At 48.9% G+C, this 19,472-nt stretch overlaps 1 protein-coding gene across 1 annotated transcript in view; it reads right to left on the bottom strand.

The window, feature by feature from the left end:
* The window catches only part of LOC140409577 (protein shisa-like-2B), a 33,342-nt gene extending 14,480 nt beyond the window's left edge, over positions 1-18,862 (bottom strand). The window contains exons 1-2 of the mRNA XM_072497947.1: positions 18,616-18,862; positions 839-996 (exon numbers count right to left, since the gene is read on the bottom strand). Of these exons, the coding sequence (XP_072354048.1) occupies positions 839-996; positions 18,616-18,806 (349 nt within the window). The 5' untranslated portion in view covers positions 18,807-18,862. The remainder of the gene's footprint in view (positions 1-838; positions 997-18,615) is intronic.
* Between the last annotated feature and the right edge of the window lie 610 nt (positions 18,863-19,472).

A 19,472-nucleotide genomic window follows, 5' to 3' on the forward strand; every position in this document is an offset into this window, starting at 1 on the left:
TTTGGCATATTTGTACTCAGATCCCTTTGTTTATCTACCCCACCTAGACTTACACCTTCCAAGTAATAAGCAACCTCCCTATTCTTCCGACCACAATGTGCTACCTTACATTTATCGGTGTTGAACTTCATTTGCTGATGATTTGTCCATTCTGCAAGTTTGTTAATGATCTCCAGTCGTTTGTCGCAGTCCTCCTCAGTATTGATCATCGTGTGTTCTGCGGTCTCACTGAAACCCTCCACAATTGCTGCCAGATCTCCTTACTCGTGTACACCAACTCCCTTCAAATTCACTTCTCCCTTTATTTCAGCTGCAGCAAAATAACAGGGCACTCCATTACTAGAATGTGCCTTGGTTCACCAATTTCCAATCGCATCCAGCCCTTTAAAATGGGAGCTTTCACCATCCATTGGAAATGGCGGCGGGCCTAAAAGTGAGCATGCATCCACTGTACGGTCCAAAAATCGGGCACAATGACACAGAAAATCCAGGCTGAACTATCTACAAAAGTTAGCTGATGGGAGTGTGTAATGATGGGTTTCATAGTTTTGATTTATGTATTAACACCAACACAATAAGCACAAGTGCAATGAACGTAACTCTTAAATAGTACAAATAAAATTTAATCATAGATGTAACATCTCCTACTAAGGTATTTATTAGTTATTGAAATGATTTACAGAAAGCCAAGTAGCCTGGATAACCATTGGGGGTAAGGGGGGAGGGGGAGGGGAAATATTTACCCTGAGGAGAGCTAAACATTTTTGAACTTGCAGTAGAAAACAAAAGCATATACAATGCAGCAGAGGTACTTTAGCTTTAATAAATTTAGTCTTACTTGTTTGTACTGGAGATGCTGTCAGGTTCTGCAGCCTGAGGCCAGAATCTAATCTTTGAGGTTTAGTGCAGAGAAATAAGTAGCACAGCACAAATGCACTGATGACAAATGCCAGTAAAACAAGGGCAGCAATTCCCAATCCCACCATTGCACCTATACTGAACAAAAGAAGACAAGTAGACATTCAGAAATAATTATATTCAAATCCATCCCTTCCCCCCCAAACTTAACCTGAATATTACTTAGTCTAACACATGCTTACGGTGAGAGTGATCAAATGCATTTTCTGGATAGCTGCAATAAAATGTTAGTTTCAAAAGCCATGCCTCAAAAATCTACTGGAATTCTTTGAGATCAGTGCTGTATTGGGGGTCTGACGCACGATCAATTACGATTAAAGACGAGGTAGTAACATAACTGAAGGCTTTAATAGACTAGAACTGTTCCCCGGCAGCTTTCGTACAGAATGAGGGCTGCTGGGACGGCACCGGTTCTTATACCCCGCCTGTCAGGGCGGAGCTACATACCAAACAGCCAATGGTAAACTCCTAGGTTTAACCAATGGTCTTCAGCCTCTCGGGTACTGTAATACCTGATAATACCACATTCACCCCCTGTTAAAAAAGAGTCCGGCGGGGGTGGTGGCCAGTGGTTATAATTGCATCTAACGTGGTATGATCAGATATGGAGGAACCGTGATACCTCCTTACAGAGTTGTCGAGAATATTTACAAGATATATACAAGATATAAGTGGAAGATATATACATTCAGTGTTCATTTACAGTTATAGTTACACTGAAGCAATCAGTCGGTCGGGTGACCTGGTCGTCCTCCTGGATCGTCTGAGCTTCGGTGGTGATTCTGGTGGGGATCCGGGCGTCTGCGACTCCGGGAGCGTGGCTTCGGCCTCCATGACAGCTTCGTTACCCCTAGACGGCGCTGGTGGGGCAAACGGTTGACACAAGAGGGGGGCGCCTGTAGGGGACGTCGGTGGGTGGGAGGGCCTAGGCAGGAGCGGCGGGAGGACTGACCCTCCTGTGAGGTGCTGTGGAGGGGTGGGGGGGAGTGGGAGTAATGGTTCGGGTGTGCGTGGGGTTACGGCGGGCGCCAGGTCCCGAAGGGAGACTGTATCTTGCCGGCTGTCAGGGAACGCCACGTAAGCGTACTGGGGGTTAGCGTGCAGCAGGTGGACCCTCTCGACCAACGGGTCCGACTTGTGCGCCCGCACGTGCTTCCGGAGCAGGATGGGTCCGGGTGTTGCTAGCCAGGTTGAGAGCGAGGTCCCGGAGGAGGACTTCCTGGGGAAGACAAAGGGACGTTCATGAGGTGTCTGGTTGGTAGGTGTACAGAGCAGTGACAGGATGGCATGGAGGGCCTCCGGGAGGACTTCGTGCCAGCGGGAGACTGGGAGATTCCTGGATCGTAGGGCCAGTAGAATGGCCTTCCAGACCGTTCCGTTCTCCCTCTCTACCTGCCCATTTCCCCGGGGGTTGTAACTGGTCGTCCTGCTTGAGGCAATGCCCCTGTTGAGCAGGAATTGATGCAGTTCGTCGCTCATAAAGGAGGACCCCCTATCACTGTGTATGTACGCGGGGAAAGCGAACAGTGTAAAGATACCCTGGAGGGCCTTGATGACGGCGGTTGCGGTCATGACTGGGCAGGGGATGGCGAATGGGAACCGAGAGTACTCGTCAATCACGTTCAGGAAATACGTGTTGCGGTCGGTGGAGGGGAGGGGGCCTTTGAGGTCCATGTTGAGGCATTCAAAGGGACGGGAAGCCTTTATCAGGTGTGCCCTCTCTGGCCGGTAGAAGTGCGGTTTACACTCCGCGCAGATTTGGCAGTCCCTGGTGGCTGTCCTGACCTCCTCGATGGAGTAGGGCACGTTGCGGGTCTGAATGAAGTGGAAAAATCAAGTGACCCCCGGGTGGCAGTGGTCCTCGTGGAGGGCTCGGAGGCGGTCGACTTGTGCAGTGGCACATGTGCTGCGGGATGGGCATCAGGAGGCTCGTTTAGCTTCCCGGGACGATACAAGATCTCGTAATTGTAGGTGGAGAGTTCTATCCTCCACAGCAAGATTGTGTCATTTTTTATCTTTCCCCGCTGTGCATTATCGAACATGAATGCCACCGACCGTTGGTCAGTGAGGAGAGTGAATCTCCTGCTGGCCAGGTAATGCCTCCAATGTCGCACAGCTTCTACTATGGCTTGTGCCTCTTTTTCGACCGAGGAATGGCGAATTTCGGAAGCATGGAGGGCTCGGGAGAAGAAGGCCACGGGTCTGCTCGCTTGGTTGAGGGTGGCGGCCAGAGCTACGTCGGACGCATCGCTCTCGACCTGGAAGGGGAGAGACTAATCAATGGCGCGCATCGTGGCCTTTGCAATGTCTGCTTTGATGCGGCTGAAGGCCTGGCGGGCCTCCGTCGACAGGAGGAAGGTTGTGGACTGGGTTAGGGGTCGGGCTTTGTCTGCATAGTTAGGGACCCATTGGGAGTATTAACTGAAAAACCCGAGGCAGCGCTTCAGGGCCTTGGGCAGTGAGGGAGGGGGAACTCAATAAGGGGGCGCATGCATTCAGGGTCGGGGCCTAAAACTCCATTTCGCACTACGTAGCCTAGAATGGCTAGACGGTCGGTGTTAAATACGCATTTATCCTTATTATACGTTAAGTTAAGGATTTTCTCGTTCAGGAGAAATTTTCGGAGGTTGGTTTCGTGGTCCTGCTGGTCATGGCCGCAGATGGTGACGTTATCAAGATACAGGAACGTTGCGCGTAAGCCGGACCAGTCAACCATTCGGTCCATCTCGCGTTGGAAGACCGAGACCCCGTTAGTGACACCAAAGGGAACCCTTAAAAAATGATAGAGGCGCCCATCTGCTTCGAAGGCAGTGTATTTGCGGTATCTAGTACGGAGGGGTAGCTGATGGTAGGCGGACTTGAGATCCACCATGGAGAAGACCTTGTATTGCGCGATCCTGTTTACTAGGTCGGATATGCGAGGGAGAGGGTACGCATCCAGCTGCGTAAACCTGTTGATGGTCTGACTGTAGTCAATGACCATCCTATGCTTCTCCCCAGTCTTTACCACCACTACTTGAGCTCTCCAGGGACTGTTGCTAGCTTCAATGACCCCTTCCCGCAGTAGCCTTTGGACCTCTGACCTGATGAAGGTCCGGTCCTGGGCACTGTACCGTCTGCTCCTGGTGGCGACGGGTTTGTAATCCGGGGTGAGGTTCGCAAACAGGGAAGGCGGGTCGACCTTAAGGGGCGCGAGCCCGCAGACAATAAGGGGGTATAGGGCTGCCGAATTTGAAGGTCAGGCTTTGCAAGTTACATTGGAAGTCCAACCCCAGGAGTGCAGCCGCGCAGAGGTGCGGCAGGACATAAAGGCGGAACTTGTTGAATTTCCTGCCTTGGACAGTGAGGTTTGCTAGGCAGAACCCCTTTATCTCCACCGAGTGTGACCCGGAGGCTGGGGAGATTCTTTGGTTTACAGGGTGTGTAACAAGTGAACAGCGCCTTACCGCGTTGGGGTGTATAAAACTTTCTGTGCTCCCAGAGTCGATCAGGCAAGACGTCTCGTGGCCATTGATGAAGACCGTCGTCGTTGCTGTTGCGAGCGTCCGAGGTCGATTTTGGTCCAGAGTCACTGAGGCCAGATGAAGTAGTTGCGGGTTTTGATCGGGCAGCGTGTAGTCGGCCGTGCTGGAGCCCTGGGGCCCCATCCAAGATGGCGTCTCCCATGGGTCGTACATGGTGGTCGGGGGTGGACAAAATGGTGGCGGGGATGGACAAAATGGCGGCGCCCATCCGTCCAGTGTGGTGTCCGAGGGGCAAGATGAGTCTGTGGGTCGCACATGGCCCTAGGATAGGCGGGTGGCGGTGAGTGCTGGCCACCTGGGGCCCGAAGGAAAGGTTCCCGCGGCGGTCCGGAGTCATTGGAGACCGCGGCCACGGCTCGTGCTTGGCAGACCCACACAATATGGCCCTTCTTGCCGCACCCTTTGCAGGTGGAGGTGAGGGCCGGGCAGCGCTGGCGGGGGTGCTTCGCCTGCCCGCAGAAGAAACAGCGGGGCCCGACGGAGTTAGCGGGCCGTTTTACAGCGCAGGCCTGCGGGGACACGAGGAAGGTCTGTGGGGCTGCCGCTGCGGGATGCCACGCAGCCCAGGGGGCCGCCGCGCGGTCGGGTGCATAGGAGTGCGCGTTTCTGGAGGCAACGTCCATGGACCCTGCCAGGGCCCGTGCCTCTCTGAGTCCCAGGGTATCATTTTCTAAGAGTCTTCGGTGGATCTCTGAGGAGCTCATACCTGTTACGAAGGCATCCCGGATTAGGAGTTCCATGTGCTCGCTCCCCGAAACTTGCGGGCAGCCACAGTTTCTGCCCAGCACCAGTAGCGCACGGTAGAACTCCTCCAATGATTCCCCGGGGCCTTGCCGTCGAATTGCAAGCAGGTGACGTGCGTAGACCTAATTTACAGGGCGGATGTAATGTCCTTTTAACAGTTCGATCACAGCATCGAAGTCCTCCGCCTCCTCAATGAGGGTGTAGATCCCAGGGCTTACCCTTGAGTGCAGGAGATGCAGTTTCTGTTCTCCTGAGGTTCTTCTGTTGTACCTCCGGCCATCTCAAGGTAGCCTTTAAAGCACGCCAGCCAGTGCTTAAATATCGCTGCCGAGTTCTCCGCGTGGGGGATGAGTTGTAGACACTCCAGCTTGATTCGGAGATCCATCCTTTCAGCTTAAGTGTAGTCTATTAAATTGATGCACGATCAATTACGATTAAAGACGAGGTAGTAACATAACTGAAGGCTTTAATAGACTAGAACTGTTCCCCAGCAGCTTCGGTACAGAATGAGGGCTGCTGGGATGGCACCGGTTCTTATACCCCACCTGTCAGGGCGGAGCTACATACCAAACAGCCAATGGAAAACTCCTAGGTTTAACCAATGGTCTTCAGACTCTCGGGTACTGCAATACCTGATAATACCACAGGGTCAGAAAGACAATGTAATCAATGTCATCAAATGGTGCTTTCAGAATGAATTTATTGAAATTCCACATTGGATGTAGGGGAAAGATGAGCTCATGCGATTAATGACAAATTACTTCAGCCGATTGAAATCTGATTTAAGAAATGCAAATAATGGGGCAATTTCAAATTTATTTTTCTCAAACGTAGTCAATTCTTTCCCCCATTTACTCTTCAGGGACATCTGCAGCAAGGTGTTTGCACCCTTTTCTGTTGCAGCATTACTGGATTGTGGAATATTTCAGCTACATTGTGTTCTTTTATCCTGTACATCCCGCTTGAATAAGTTCAAGGATGAAATTACTTGGCAAAGGATTGAAACATATCTATCTTCACAATGATTGCAAATATTTTCACCGTTCTTTTCAAAACAAAGTGCTTATCCAATAAAGAAGAAATAATTTGCAGTCATACAGCACCTTTCACAATCCCAGGACAATCTCAATGCGCTGCATACCATCAGTTTCCAATAAGGGACCAGAGGACACAATTTCAGACTAAAGGAACGATCCTTAAAACGGAGAGAAGGAGGAATTTCTTCAGCCAGAGGGTGGTGAATCTGTGAAACTCTTTGCCCCAGAAGGTTGTGGAGGCCAAATCACTGAGTGTCTTTAATACAGAGATAGATAGGTAGCTGGATTCTCCGCCCCGCCGTGCCACATTTCTGTTTCAGCACTCTGGCGGGAAGCTCCGTTACACCGGCTGGTCAATGGGGTTTCCCATTCTGGGGCAGCCCCATGCCGTTGGGAAACCCCCGAGCTGCCGGCAAAATGGAGCATCCCGCCAGCGAAGAATCCAGCCCTGGTTCTTGATTAATAAGGGGATCAGGAGTTATGGGGAGAAGGCAGGAGAATGGGGATGAGAAAAATATCAGCCATGATTGAATGGCGGAGCAGACTTGTTGGGCCGAGTGGCCTAATTCTGCTACTATGTTTTATGGTACCTTAACATAATTAAAGGTACTAAGGTGCAATACCAATGAATTAAATTTGATCTGTAACCACAATTGTAATTAAAAGACACCCAGCAAACATTTTGAGTGCTATGTTCCCCAAACTGCAAGCAGATAAATGGCCTGATAATCTGTTTTAGTAGTATTGATTGACAGATAAATGTTGGCAATATATTTCTATGTGAGGGGCCTCCAACAAACATTTGACCTACGCTTGAACACCTGGTCCTAACATTTTACAAGAAAATATCAGCCAACCAAAGAAAAACAGTACTGCTCAAAAATTTTTAGTTTTGAAAATAATTGTAGTACAGAAATAGGGGCAAATTCCCTCTTTAAAAGACTAGGTTTCCCCACAAAGTTTCCCACCACTATCTAACAACACCAGTCACTTTTGTGGGCCCTGAGGAGTTTCTCATTGGTTTAACCCACACTACCGGGGAGCTGAACTCAGAGATCGGGCCACCATTTTGAAAGGGTGCCTCGATCTCTAAGTGAGCTTGTGGATCCCTCCATCCATGGGAAATGCCACCCCCCATACACATGGACATTACCCCCCACCCCCTCCCCCAAGTGAGGACACCCCGCTATGGCTATAGAGTCGCATGGGGACCCCTATTCAGGCCCCACCCTTCATATGTCACTCCACCCTCCTTTCATGGGCATGCGCACCCCCCCCCTCTGGGACCTGACCCTTGGAAGTGCCACCCTAGCACTTGGGCACTCCTGAACTGCCACCCTGGTGATCCTGCCAGCTTGGCAGTGTCAGGGTGGCAATGTCAAGGTGCCAACTGGCAGTGCCTAGGTGCCCATGTTGCAGGGGGAGGGCCAGAGGGCCACCCTGCATTATTCCTGGCCACCCAGGGGTTTCAGTTTGTGTGAACCAGTACTGAATGGCGCCTGCATGGTGACTACCTCAGGAGAATGTTCGGTGCCGGGAGGCCAGTAGATAAGGGTAAGTAAGCCTCAGTAGTTTTAAGGCCTAATTGTGTGAGTGCGGTTTGGTACTGCCCACTTGTGGGCGGGTTCCTGATCTCGACACCTCGCGGGACTTGGGTAGATTCCGCGAGGTGTAGTGGCTGCCGGGAAGCCCGCGTGAGGCTATATCTGGCATCTACAAGCCGTGTTACACTCCCATTCGAGTGCACGTGGCCAATAGATCTCACCCTAGGTTCTCCCACTAAAGTTGAATTGCACCTGATTTGCATTCAATCCTTCACCAGGCAACTTTATGGATGGTGAGGATTACAAGGGTTAACCTAGGGACACAGCTGACTGGTGTTCGTTCCAGGAATTGACAGGTGCTGCTTCCTTTTTTTGAGAGCAGGTGTATTGCCCAGGTGAGTGTTAGAGGAATAATTCTTAGCATGGTCTCTGTCTAGCTTCCTGACAAGGGTCTCCCTTGAGAGGAGAGGGGGAGCTCCAGACAAGGGTCACTCTTCTGAGGGGTTTCTTAGCAGGAATCTCTTTTCTGGGGAGGCTTCCTGACAGGGATCTCTCTTCTGCAGGTCTGTGGGTCCCTTATTTAGAGTGCCTTGGGGGGATATGCTTATCTGGATGATCTCTGGGGGTTTATTTAGGGGGTCTCTAGGAGGGGGGTGTTGGGGAGAGTGTGGTGGGGTGGGCAGGCCTTGCATTGTAGGTAGGGAGGGCAGGGTGGCACTCGGATGGATTTTGGGGGCAACTCCCTGAAAGAGTTACCCCCTTGGTCCACCATGAGGTCCACCGTATCAGGGCCACGCTTGGCAGGACCAGTAGTGATTCTCGCCCATGTGATTCCCGGCCCAGAGACCAGAGAATCACACGGATCCGGAGTATAGGGCTACCAGCGGCATGAGGTGGAAAACTTTGCCCAGTGGGTTAAATTTGACTACAGACGTTGGGACCTCGTGTTGGGCCGAAAAATGGGTCCTGAGCCCACACTTTCTAGCTCAATGATTTTACCACAGCCATTCTCCCAGGTGGCCTCTTGCCAGCTGCCAATTCTGCATGCTGCCAGCTCAATCAGAGGGCCAGCAGCTCTGAAACCTTAGCAGCACCATTGGAAGAGGTGGCTGCTGCTGAGGCAGGTAAGTCATATAATGTCAAATTCAGAATGGCGGAGCATGGTAGACCAGACTGATCAGCAAAGAAACCTCTCCGGGGGCATCGCTGGGGCCACAGTGGTGAACGCCCCTGCCTACAGCCCACTCTTTGGGGCATGGAACATCTGACTGCAATGGTACCCATTCCCAACCTCCCACAACCCCACCACCAATTTCAGGTAGCTAGGGGAAGGCCACCTTAACGAATCTGGCAATCTCTCCACAAAGCAGGCACTACCTCACTGTTGGCAAAATGCCATACGCATGTCACCCAAGGACTGATAAAATTTAGTCGGACGTGCTAGTAAAGTCAGCTAATACAGAAATCTGATCACGAAGCCCAGAAAGTCAATGTAGAAACAGAAAAAGGACTATTCATAGCAGGAAAAGGAGAACAGGACACAAAACCGAACTTTCAAAATTGAGAAGAGATTTGAAGAAATTGAGGGATCGTATGAAAGAGCAGAATCATAGCAGCTCAAAGGGCAACCACAGAAGCTGGGCAGAAGGGAGCAAATAGGATGGAGCGGAGAATGTATATAAGAACAGTTCCCATATGAACACTGTTTTCTTTGATGTGTCGTAGCAGTGGGGAACATGTAATAGTTTTGGCTTTGTACTCATAATTGCCAAACTTTCAATTACTTTTAGAAAGCATTTATTTCTTCACTGTGCCGAAAGCAATCATCACCCTTCCTTTGCAATTTGAGGTTTAGTTTGTTTATAATTGAAGCAATGTCTGCAAGATAAGGTTCGCATCCAACTTTCATCACCAAATGAATCAGTCAGAGGGGACGATTTCTCAAGGAGGAAAGTGTGGATTTCATACCTCAGTTCGTAAACACTGCCAAGCACCCCACCCCTTGACAGCCAAAGTACCTCAGTGTGGAACAATAAATGTGTATACTCGGCCTCCATATCGGAACACGGAGCCTCAAAAAGCCTGATATTGAGTGCGTTGGGTTCAATTAAATTCACAACTTTCACAATTCCTTTCAACACCATTTCAAGATCAGATGCAATTCCTTTCAATGCCAATGCCTTAGTGAATCCAAATAATGTCCTGACCAACTGCCTCCTTAATCCTTATTATAACTCTGCTGTTTTTCCCAGTAATGTTGGCTGCCCCATCGCTTCTGATTCCTCTGCAATTAACCCGTCGAGCCCCCACTTTCCAACCACGTAACAATTCAATGCTTCAAAAATCTCCATGCCAGTCATGCTGGTTGGTAATGTCAGGCAGCACAGCAAATCCTCAACAAATTCATTGTGCCAAACATACCTAATGTAAACTAGCAAGGTGGCACAATCTGAAACGTCTGTACTTTCATCCAGTTGTATTGAGAGCTCCTGTGCTTACTTTAAATTAAAATAAGCTGGGCTTCTAAATTCTCAGCAATATCAAAAATTCAGCAAGCCACGGAGTTATCACTAAGTGGAATGCATTTCAACTGACCTCTCATCTAGGACTGTAGGAGGCACGTCTAGTACTATAGGGAGAATTAATTTCTCTGCTACGTGTGGGGCATTTTCACTTGAGCTATATGGTAAGCTACCATGTAAGAGGCTAATTGTGCTTTGTCATTCAATGTTCCTTTCTGCTAAGGACTTCAGCTGATGATTTAAGTACTTGCTGCATCGTTTGAAAAAAATTAAGAGCTTTGTCTTTGAAACCGCCATGAGGTTTTTAACTCTCATTTGCCAGTACTTCCCTGCATATACACACATGGGCAATGCATCCTGATTTGCATTGGGACAATTAACAAAGCCATACCTCAAGAAATCATCTCTATACTGCTTTGTTCCCGGTTTAAGTTTTTTCTTAGTAGGCTGTTCACCAGAGGCCCTGGAGCTCTTTATACGGTGCACTGCTTTGTCCTGCCGCGGACTCTCCTGTGCAGCTTTCTCCAGCAGATTTGGTTGTGAGATCCTGGCCTGTTTGTGTCTCCGGTCCTCTCTTCCTTATAATAAAACAATCCACCTTCACTTCTTCACACAGTCCTTTTGCCTTGCTTGCTGGCAGCTAGAAAATGGAGAAATCTCTCTTCTGTGAGTTCACACCAAAAGCATGGACGTTACAGGGCCTGGACATCAGTGTATGTGTAGGGTGTGTGACCTGCTCTCTGCCGCCAATTCTGGCAGGAAGACTGCATTGTTCCAATTAAAAGCCGGTCATGGCTGTATTCTCAATATAAATCTGGTTGCAGCCGGCATTCTCAGTTTAAAAGCTGTTTCCAGCCAGCATTCTCAATTCAAGAACCATTCACAGCCGTTGGCTGCTTTTCCCGCGATCAGGAACACTACAACCGATCGCTCCCTGACCCTCCCAACACCCACCCCACAGGTTACGACCCGCAGTTTGAAAAACCCTGTGGTAGTGTACTACAGATGTTGGGGCTTGAAGTGATAACTCTATTTCAATGTGTCCAAAGGAAATATTCAAATGATTGGAAATACATACTGTGATGCTGCGAGGGATCAGGATATGACATAGGCGGGATTAGAGATCCAAAGCAGGCAACCTTAAGCCTATATGCAATTAATAAGCAATTTATTGATGAATACATGTAAGGGCATGTAATCAAGTTCATAGTCGTCGACACAAAAATGGTTCAAGTTTACCGATACAAGTTCTCACCCAATCCACAGCCAAGCTCCAGCCCCGATCACAGTCCACAAAGCAAGTAATCCACACAGGAAGTCACTACCCTCCCACCTCAACCCAAGGTTTCTCTCTTACTATGGCTCGGAGATCCAATTATATAGTCTGTTTTACAGCTGAACCCCATCTCCCAGATTGATGTGAATTCACTTCCAGGTTGAAGGTCACCAGTGCTGGTGGCTATTTTGTGTGAAGCCTGGCTGTATTTGGCAGCCATGTTGAGTGAGGAATAAAACCCGGCCCCTTGTGAAATCACATACCGTCCTCCAGGGCTAAAGGATACGTCCAGGGGAAGGTTGCACAAACATGCATCTTTGAGAGGGCATTGGCATTGCCCTGTTTGCCTTTTTCTCTTTAATCTAATTTATTTCTACTTGTTCTGTTTCCAGTTGCAGGAAAATTTCTGTATTTCTTTTTTTCTTCTTTGTACTCCTGATCTAATTTCTTCCTCCATTTCTGCTATTCCTGCCATGTACCTTCCTGGAACTGCTGTAACAGCCCCCTGAGAAATGTTAATATTTTCTGGTACATCTGCTCTTTCACCTTCAGGTAGCCTTCATCATCTTGCTTGTTAGTAATGTCCACCTCACGTGTATCCTCAGTGTCTTCATCACTGTCCTCATGGGAGCACAGTGGTTAGCACTGTTGCTTCACAGCACCAGGGTCCCAGTTTCGATTCCCGGCTTGGGTCACTGTCTGTGTGGAGTCTGCACATCCTCCCTGGGTCAGCATGGGTTTCCTCCTGATGCTCCAGTTTCCTCCCACAAGTCCCAAAAGAAGTACTGTTAGGTAATTTGGACATTCTGAATTCTCCCTCTGTGTACCCGAACAGATGCCGGAGCGTGGTGAGTAGAGGATTTTCACAGTAACTTCATTGCAGTGTTAATGTAAGCCTACTTGTGACACTAATAAAGATTATTATAAAAGAATCACTCCCTTTCTTTATTAGCAATGTGCTTTCTTATATCCTCTTCTTTCAAGGCATTTTGAGTTTCTGTACGTAAATTGCCTACTTTCAGAAGCTCCCTTAAAACTTTTTCAGAGGATTTGGACTCATTGTCAATTTCATCACTATCACCATTACTTTCATCTTCAGAATTTCTCTACTTTTACTTGATGAGATTTCCTGAACTCGTCACCTTTTCTGAAGGTAGCCAAGTTGATTTTCCTCTGCCCCTTTCTGAGACGCTCTTTTTCCTGGGTGACTCGGTTTATCATCAGAATCACTTTTGTCTTCTTCATTCAGCTCAGGTTCCTGAAAATCAGAATCACTTTCCTGCCCAGTAATATTTTCATTAACTACTTACTTTTACCTTTTCTTCTTCAAATTTTTCCTCTGAAGATTTATCATCATTAGATGACAGATTTGCATGTATTTCTGCTTAGCTTCATAGCAATTCTATTCCCAGGGCTATCGTCATAGTCATCACTGGTACACTGGAAAGCATTTTTTGAATGGTTCTCTGTTTCGTCACCTGTAAAAAGCTGATCCTTATCCATAGCAAATAGTCCTGACAAATCTTTCTTCATACATTTCCTGAATCTGTCTAAAGAATCCACATAAGAACAAAGAAAAGTATAGCACAGGAACAAGCCCTTCGACCCTCCAAGCCAGTGCCAATCACAATGACCTAACTAAAAAAAAACCTTCTGCCATTAATCAGTCAGTATCCCTCTATTTCCTCCCTATTCATGTACCCATCCAGATGCCTCTTAAATGTTGCTAATGTGCCTGCTTCCACCACATCATCTGGCAGCGCGTTCCAGGCACCCACCACTCGCTGCATGAAAAACTTCCCCCGCACATCCCTTCAACTTTCCCCCTCTCACCTTGAGCCTGTGCCCCCTTATAATTGACACTTACACCCTTGGAAAACGCATCTGACTGTCCACCCTGTCTATGCCTCTCATAATTTTGTAGACTTCTATCAGGTCTCAGCCTCTGTCTTTCCAGTGAAAACAATCCTAGTTTATTCAACCTCTCCTCACAGTCAACATCCTTGAAACCAAGCAACATCCTGGTGAACCTTCTTGGCACTCTCTCCAAAGCTTCCATGTCCTTCTGGTAGTGCGGTGAACCCATTCCTCATCAGGGCTCTGTGGTGGTGGACTTTCAGAGTTCTTTTTAAAGTATTTTTATTCAAAATTTTTAACATTTAAAGCACACAACAGTACAAAAATAAAACCATCACAAATCCCCAAACCCAGCCACCCCCACCGCCCTAACCAATCGCCCCACCTTACCCCCCCCCCCCCCCCCCACCTCCACCCTCTAGCAGCTGAGGACATTCAGAGTTGGGCACCTTTCTCATTTCCCGCTGCCTTCTTTGTTCTCACACAGTTTGTCAAAAATCTTCTGAGCGAGATCTACTAAATGCATGCTTTCAGTTTCTCCCACGATTTCTTCCTGCTTTCCTTGTGATTGGTTATCTATTCCTCTACTCCTCTGAAGCAGTGGAGTGACCCCTTTCTCAAACAACGATTTCTCTTCCTATATATTGTGGAATGTTGTCAGCTAATGCTCAATCTCTGGCCTACTTTGCTTGAGCATTGATACATACGATGTTGGTGTTGCTGGTTGGGCCAGCATTTATTGTCCAACACTGATTGCCCTTGCACTGAGTGACTTGCTAGGCTATTTCAGAGGGCTTTTAAGAGTGAACATCTGTGTGTGTCTGGAGTCAATTGTAGGCCAGACTGGGTAAGGAAGGCAGATTTCCTTTCCTTTAGGGCAGTACGGTAGCACAAGTGGATAGCACTGTGGCTTCACAGCGCCAGGGTCCCAGGTTTAATTCCCCGCTGGGTCACTGTCTGTGAGGAGTCTGCACGTTCTCCCCGTGTTTGCGTGTGTTTCCTCCGGGTGCAACGGTTTCCTCCCACAGTCCAAAGATGTGCAGGTTAGGTGGGTTGGCCATGATAAATTGGCCTTAGTGTCCAAAATAGTTAGGAGGGGTTATTGGGTTACGGGGATAGGGTGGAAGTGAGGGCTTGAGTGGGTCGGTGCAGACACGATGGGCTGAATGGCCTCCTTCTGCACTGTATGTTCTATGTTCTATGAGTGAACCAGGTGGGGCTTTACGACAATCAACAATGGCTTCATGGTCATCATTAAAGTTTTCATCCCAGACTTTTTTTAAATTAAATTTAAATTCCACCATCTGCCATGGAGGGTTTCGAAGCTGGATTCCCAGAATATTACCCTCGTCTTATTATGCTACCACTTCCCCGCACATGCTCTGTTACTTCACACATGGTATTCCTCCTGAATTGTTGCACCTATGCTCCACTCCCTCAAAGAACCTGCTCATTCTAGCCACTGTCAAATGCACTCTATGGACTACCTTAAATTGAATGAGACTGAGCCTGGCACACGAGGAGGACCCATTCACCCTCCTCAAGGCTTCCTGTCATAACCCAGCCTCCAGCTCTCCCCCCAGCTCCTTCTCCCATTTGCCCAACTACTATCGGGGCACCCTCCCAGTCCATCAATTCCTTATATATCGCTGACACCTTGCCCTCTCCAACCCCCCTTCCTAACAGCACCTTGTCCTGCAACTCCAGGTGTGGCAGATCAGGGAAGGATGGCACATGCTTTCTCACATAGTTCTGCATCTGTAAGTATCAGAACCCATTTCTACTGGGCAACTTATACTCCTCTACCAGTCCTTCCAAATTCAGGAAGCTGCCCTCCACGTACAAATCTTCAAACCGCTTAATCCCTGCCCGCCGCCAACCCTGAAAACCACCATCCAGTTCGGCCGGAGTGAACCTGTGATTCCCACAGATCTGGGCCCACCGAGGCCCCCTGAAGCCTCAGGTGCTGTCGTCACTGTCCCCACACCATCAGAGCCGCCACTACTACCGGCTTGTGGAGGTCCTGGCTGGCGGGAACGGCAGAGGCGCCGTCAACAGGCTCACAAACTAGTGCCCTTACAAGAGGCTGCCTCCATCTGCTCCCAAACCGACTCCACCCCCACTACCCACTTCATTACCATAGCTATATTTGGCGCCTAATAATAATTCATTAAATTTGGCAAGGCCAACTCGCCCCCCCCACCCGCTCTCGATCCAACAATGTCATCTTTACCTGAGAGGCCTTCCCCACCCACACAAATCCCAATATCCACGAATAAACCTTCTTGAAAAAGGCCTTAGGGATAAAAATCGGGAGGTTCTAGAATGCAAACAAAAACCTCAGGAGCACAGTCATCTTTACGGACTGCACACGTCATTGACAACGGAAGCACATCCCACCTTTTAAGTCCACTCCACTAACCGAGCCAGATTCACCTCGTGTAATTTCTCCCAGCCCCGCGCTATGTGAAAACCCAGATACCTAAAACTCGGCCACACTACCTTAAACAGGAACATGCCCAGCCTCCTCTCCTGACCCCTTGCCTGAATCGGAAAGACCTCACTCTTTCCCATGTTTAACATGTACCCTGAAAACTGACCGAATTACACCAAAATGTCCATGCTACCCCCTATGCTTTCCAGTGGGTCCGATATATACAACAGCAGGTCATCCGCATACAGGGACATCCTATGCCCAGAGATGGAAACCGTTTATTGACTTCTTCCAGGATAGTAAAGTCAGCGGGGAGGGGGAGGCTCCCCCCCACCCCTAACAATCTCAGCGTTGTTGAACCCCCCTACCAACACCCCGGAAGTATACCCACTACTCATCCTATAGCACACATCAATGCCACCCCCAATGGACTTCCAATAGAGCCTGCCCTGGCACTGCCCCTGACACAGATTGCGACTGCCAGGCTGACACTGTCAAGGTGCCACATTGTCAACAATGTACTGAGTAGCGTACGAGATGGATAGAAAACTGGTTGGCAAACAGGAAACAAAGAGTAGGAATTAATGCGTCTTCTTCCAAATACCAGGCAGTGACAAGTGGGGTACTGGAGGAATCACTGCTGGGACCTCAGCCATTCACAATATATATTAATGATTTAGATGAGGGAACAAATGCAATATCTCTAAATTTGTATATGACACAAAGTTGGGTGGGAGGGTGAGCTGGGAGGAGGATGCAGAGATCCTTCAATACGATTTGGACAAGTTGAGTGAGTGGGCAAATGAATGGCAGATGCAGCATAATTTAGATACATGCGAGGTTATCCACTTTAGTAGCAAAAATGGGTAGGCAGACTATTATTTGAATGTCCATAAATTAGTTGAGGGAAATGTGCAATTAGACTGGGTGATCTCATACAGAAGTAAGCATGCAAGTGCAACAGGTGATAAAGAAGGCAAATAGTATGTGGCCTTCATAGTGAGAGGATTTGAGTACAGGAGCAGAGATGTCTTCATGTAATTCTACAGGGCCTTGTTGAGATCACATCTGGAATATTGTGTTTTGGTCTCCTTATCTGAGGAAGGATGTTCTTGCTACAGAGGGATTGCTGCAAAGGTTTACTAGACTGATTCCTGAGATGGCAGGACAGACATACGAGGAGAGATTGAATCGGTTAGGATTATATTCACTGGAGTTCAGAAGAATAAGGGGGATCTCTAGAAACCTATCAATTTCTAACAGGTCTAGATGCAGGAAGGATGTTCCTGATGGAAGGGGTATCCAGAACCAGGGGTTACAATCTGAGGATACGGGGTGGACCATTTAGGGCAGAGATGAGGAGAAATTTCTTCACCCAGAGAGCGGTGAACCTGTGGAATTCGTTACCACAGGAAGTAGTTGAGGCCAAAACATCTTGTTTTCAAAAGGCAGTTAGATATAGCACTTAGGGAGAAGGGGAACAAAGGATATTGGGGAAAGAGGGATTAGGCTATTGAGTTGGATGACCAGCCATGATCTTAATGAATGACAAAGCAAGCTTGTAGGGGAAGAGGAGGAGGAGAGCCTCCCCACCTCCTTTTTTCTATGTTTCTATATATCGAATACCTTCTGAAAGTCCAAGTACACTAAACCAACATTACCCTCATTAACCCTTCTTGTTAGCTCCTCAAAAAACTCCAGCAAGTTGGTTAAACATGATTTCTCCTTTAGAAATCCATACTGGCTCTTTCCAATCAATCCACATTTTTCCATGTGACTACTAATTCTATCCGGAATAATTGTTCCTGGAGGCTTGCCCACTGGGGAGGCATGGTAGCACAGTGGTTAGCACTGTTGCCAGGGACCTGGGTTCGATTCCAGGTGCTCCGGTTTCCTTCCACAAGTCCCAAAAGATGTGCTTGTTAGGTGAATTGGACAATCTGAATTCTCCCTCACTGCACCCCAACAGGCGCCAGAGTGTAGCGACTAGGGGATTTTCACAGTAACTTCATTGCAGTGTTAATGTAAGATTATGGCCAGCACCGCTGGAATTTCCATTTTCACTTTCTTCAATATTCTTGGATGCATCTCATCCAGTCCTGATGCCTTGTTCAGTACTGATAGTCTAATCAACACTTCTTTATTGATTTTGAACCTTTCTCAGGATAGAATTTCCTCTACTGTCACCGATATCCTGGGTAGCACCTACTTCCTTGCTAAAGACCGGTGTAAAGTATTAATTTAATACTTCAGCCATGCCCCCTGCCTCCATGGGTAAATCCCATTTCAGGTCCAGTGCTGAGGGAGGGGCTGTTTTGGGTCAGATGTTGAATTGCAGCCCTAATTTGCCATTTAGATGGACATGACATATTCCACAACATTCATCTCGCCACAAGAAGCAGATTGACTGATCTCTCGTTTCATTACGGGTTGTGGGGTCTTGTGCGAGGATTTGCTGCTGCATTTTGCCTGGGTGACAGGGACCACAACTCATGACTACCAACTGTTGACGGATGTCCGAATTATAAAATGCAAGTTCTTCCTCCTCTGGTGTAAATTTAATGCAAACATACTAAAAGCCCTCAGAAAGCCCCAGACAACCTGGCTCCTACCAGTCAGCTTTGCTAAGCTCCATTGCAATGAATGTCCTTTCCTCTCTCTCCCCCTCGAATTCTTTCCCCATCCTCTCCTCCTTCCCCTCTCGGTATCTCACCCCTCTGTCCTATTCTGTCCCTCGGTCTGGCTGCAGTCGGGGTTACCTGAGTGACCACATGTACCCGTGCGAATAGGGGAAATAGTTGTCAGCCTCGCTGCAGCAGTACTTGAGGTCCGAGAAGCCGCAGCAGTAAATCTCTTCCGCGCCGTCCGTCTTCCTCGGACACCTGAAACTTTCCACCAGCTCCTGCCTCACGTTAGAGTAGCTGCCGCACAGCCGCACCGCTCCGCTCATCTTCCGTGCAGTGAGCTGCCGAGCCCCACTCCACAAGCCCAGCACAGCCTGCTGCCCCCACTCACTCAGTGCCCGGCACAGCGGCTTCACACAGCCAGCTGTGCCAGCCACCCCGCCCCTTCCTCCACCTCTCAGCAGCTAACTGAGCCCCACACCAGCCGGTTACCTCAGTCACTGAGCCCCACACCAGCCGGTTACCCCAGTCACTGAGCCCCACACCAGCCGGTTACCCCAGTCACTGAGCCCCACACCAGCCGGTTACCTCAGTCACTGAGCCCCACACCAGCCGGTTACCCCAGTCACTGAGCCCCACACCAGCCGGTTACCCCAGTCACTGAGCCCCACACCAGCCGGTTACCTCAGACACTGAGCCCCACACCAGCCGGTTACCTCAGTCACTGAGCCCCACACCAGCTGGTTACCCCAGTCACTGAGCCCCACACCAGCCGGTTACCCCAGACACTGAGCCCCACACCAGCCGGTTACCTCAGACACTGAGCCCCACACCAGCCGGTTACCTCAGACACTGAGCCCCACACCAGCCGGTTACCTCAGTCACTGAGCCCCACACCAGCCGGTTACCTCAGTCACTGAGCCCCACACCAGTTGGTTACCCCAGTCACTGAGCCCCACACCAGCTGGTTACCCCAGTCACTGAGCCCCACA

Source organism: Scyliorhinus torazame, chromosome 3 (genome assembly GCF_047496885.1).
Source record: "Scyliorhinus torazame isolate Kashiwa2021f chromosome 3, sScyTor2.1, whole genome shotgun sequence".
Taxonomy (NCBI): domain Eukaryota; kingdom Metazoa; phylum Chordata; class Chondrichthyes; order Carcharhiniformes; family Scyliorhinidae; genus Scyliorhinus; species Scyliorhinus torazame.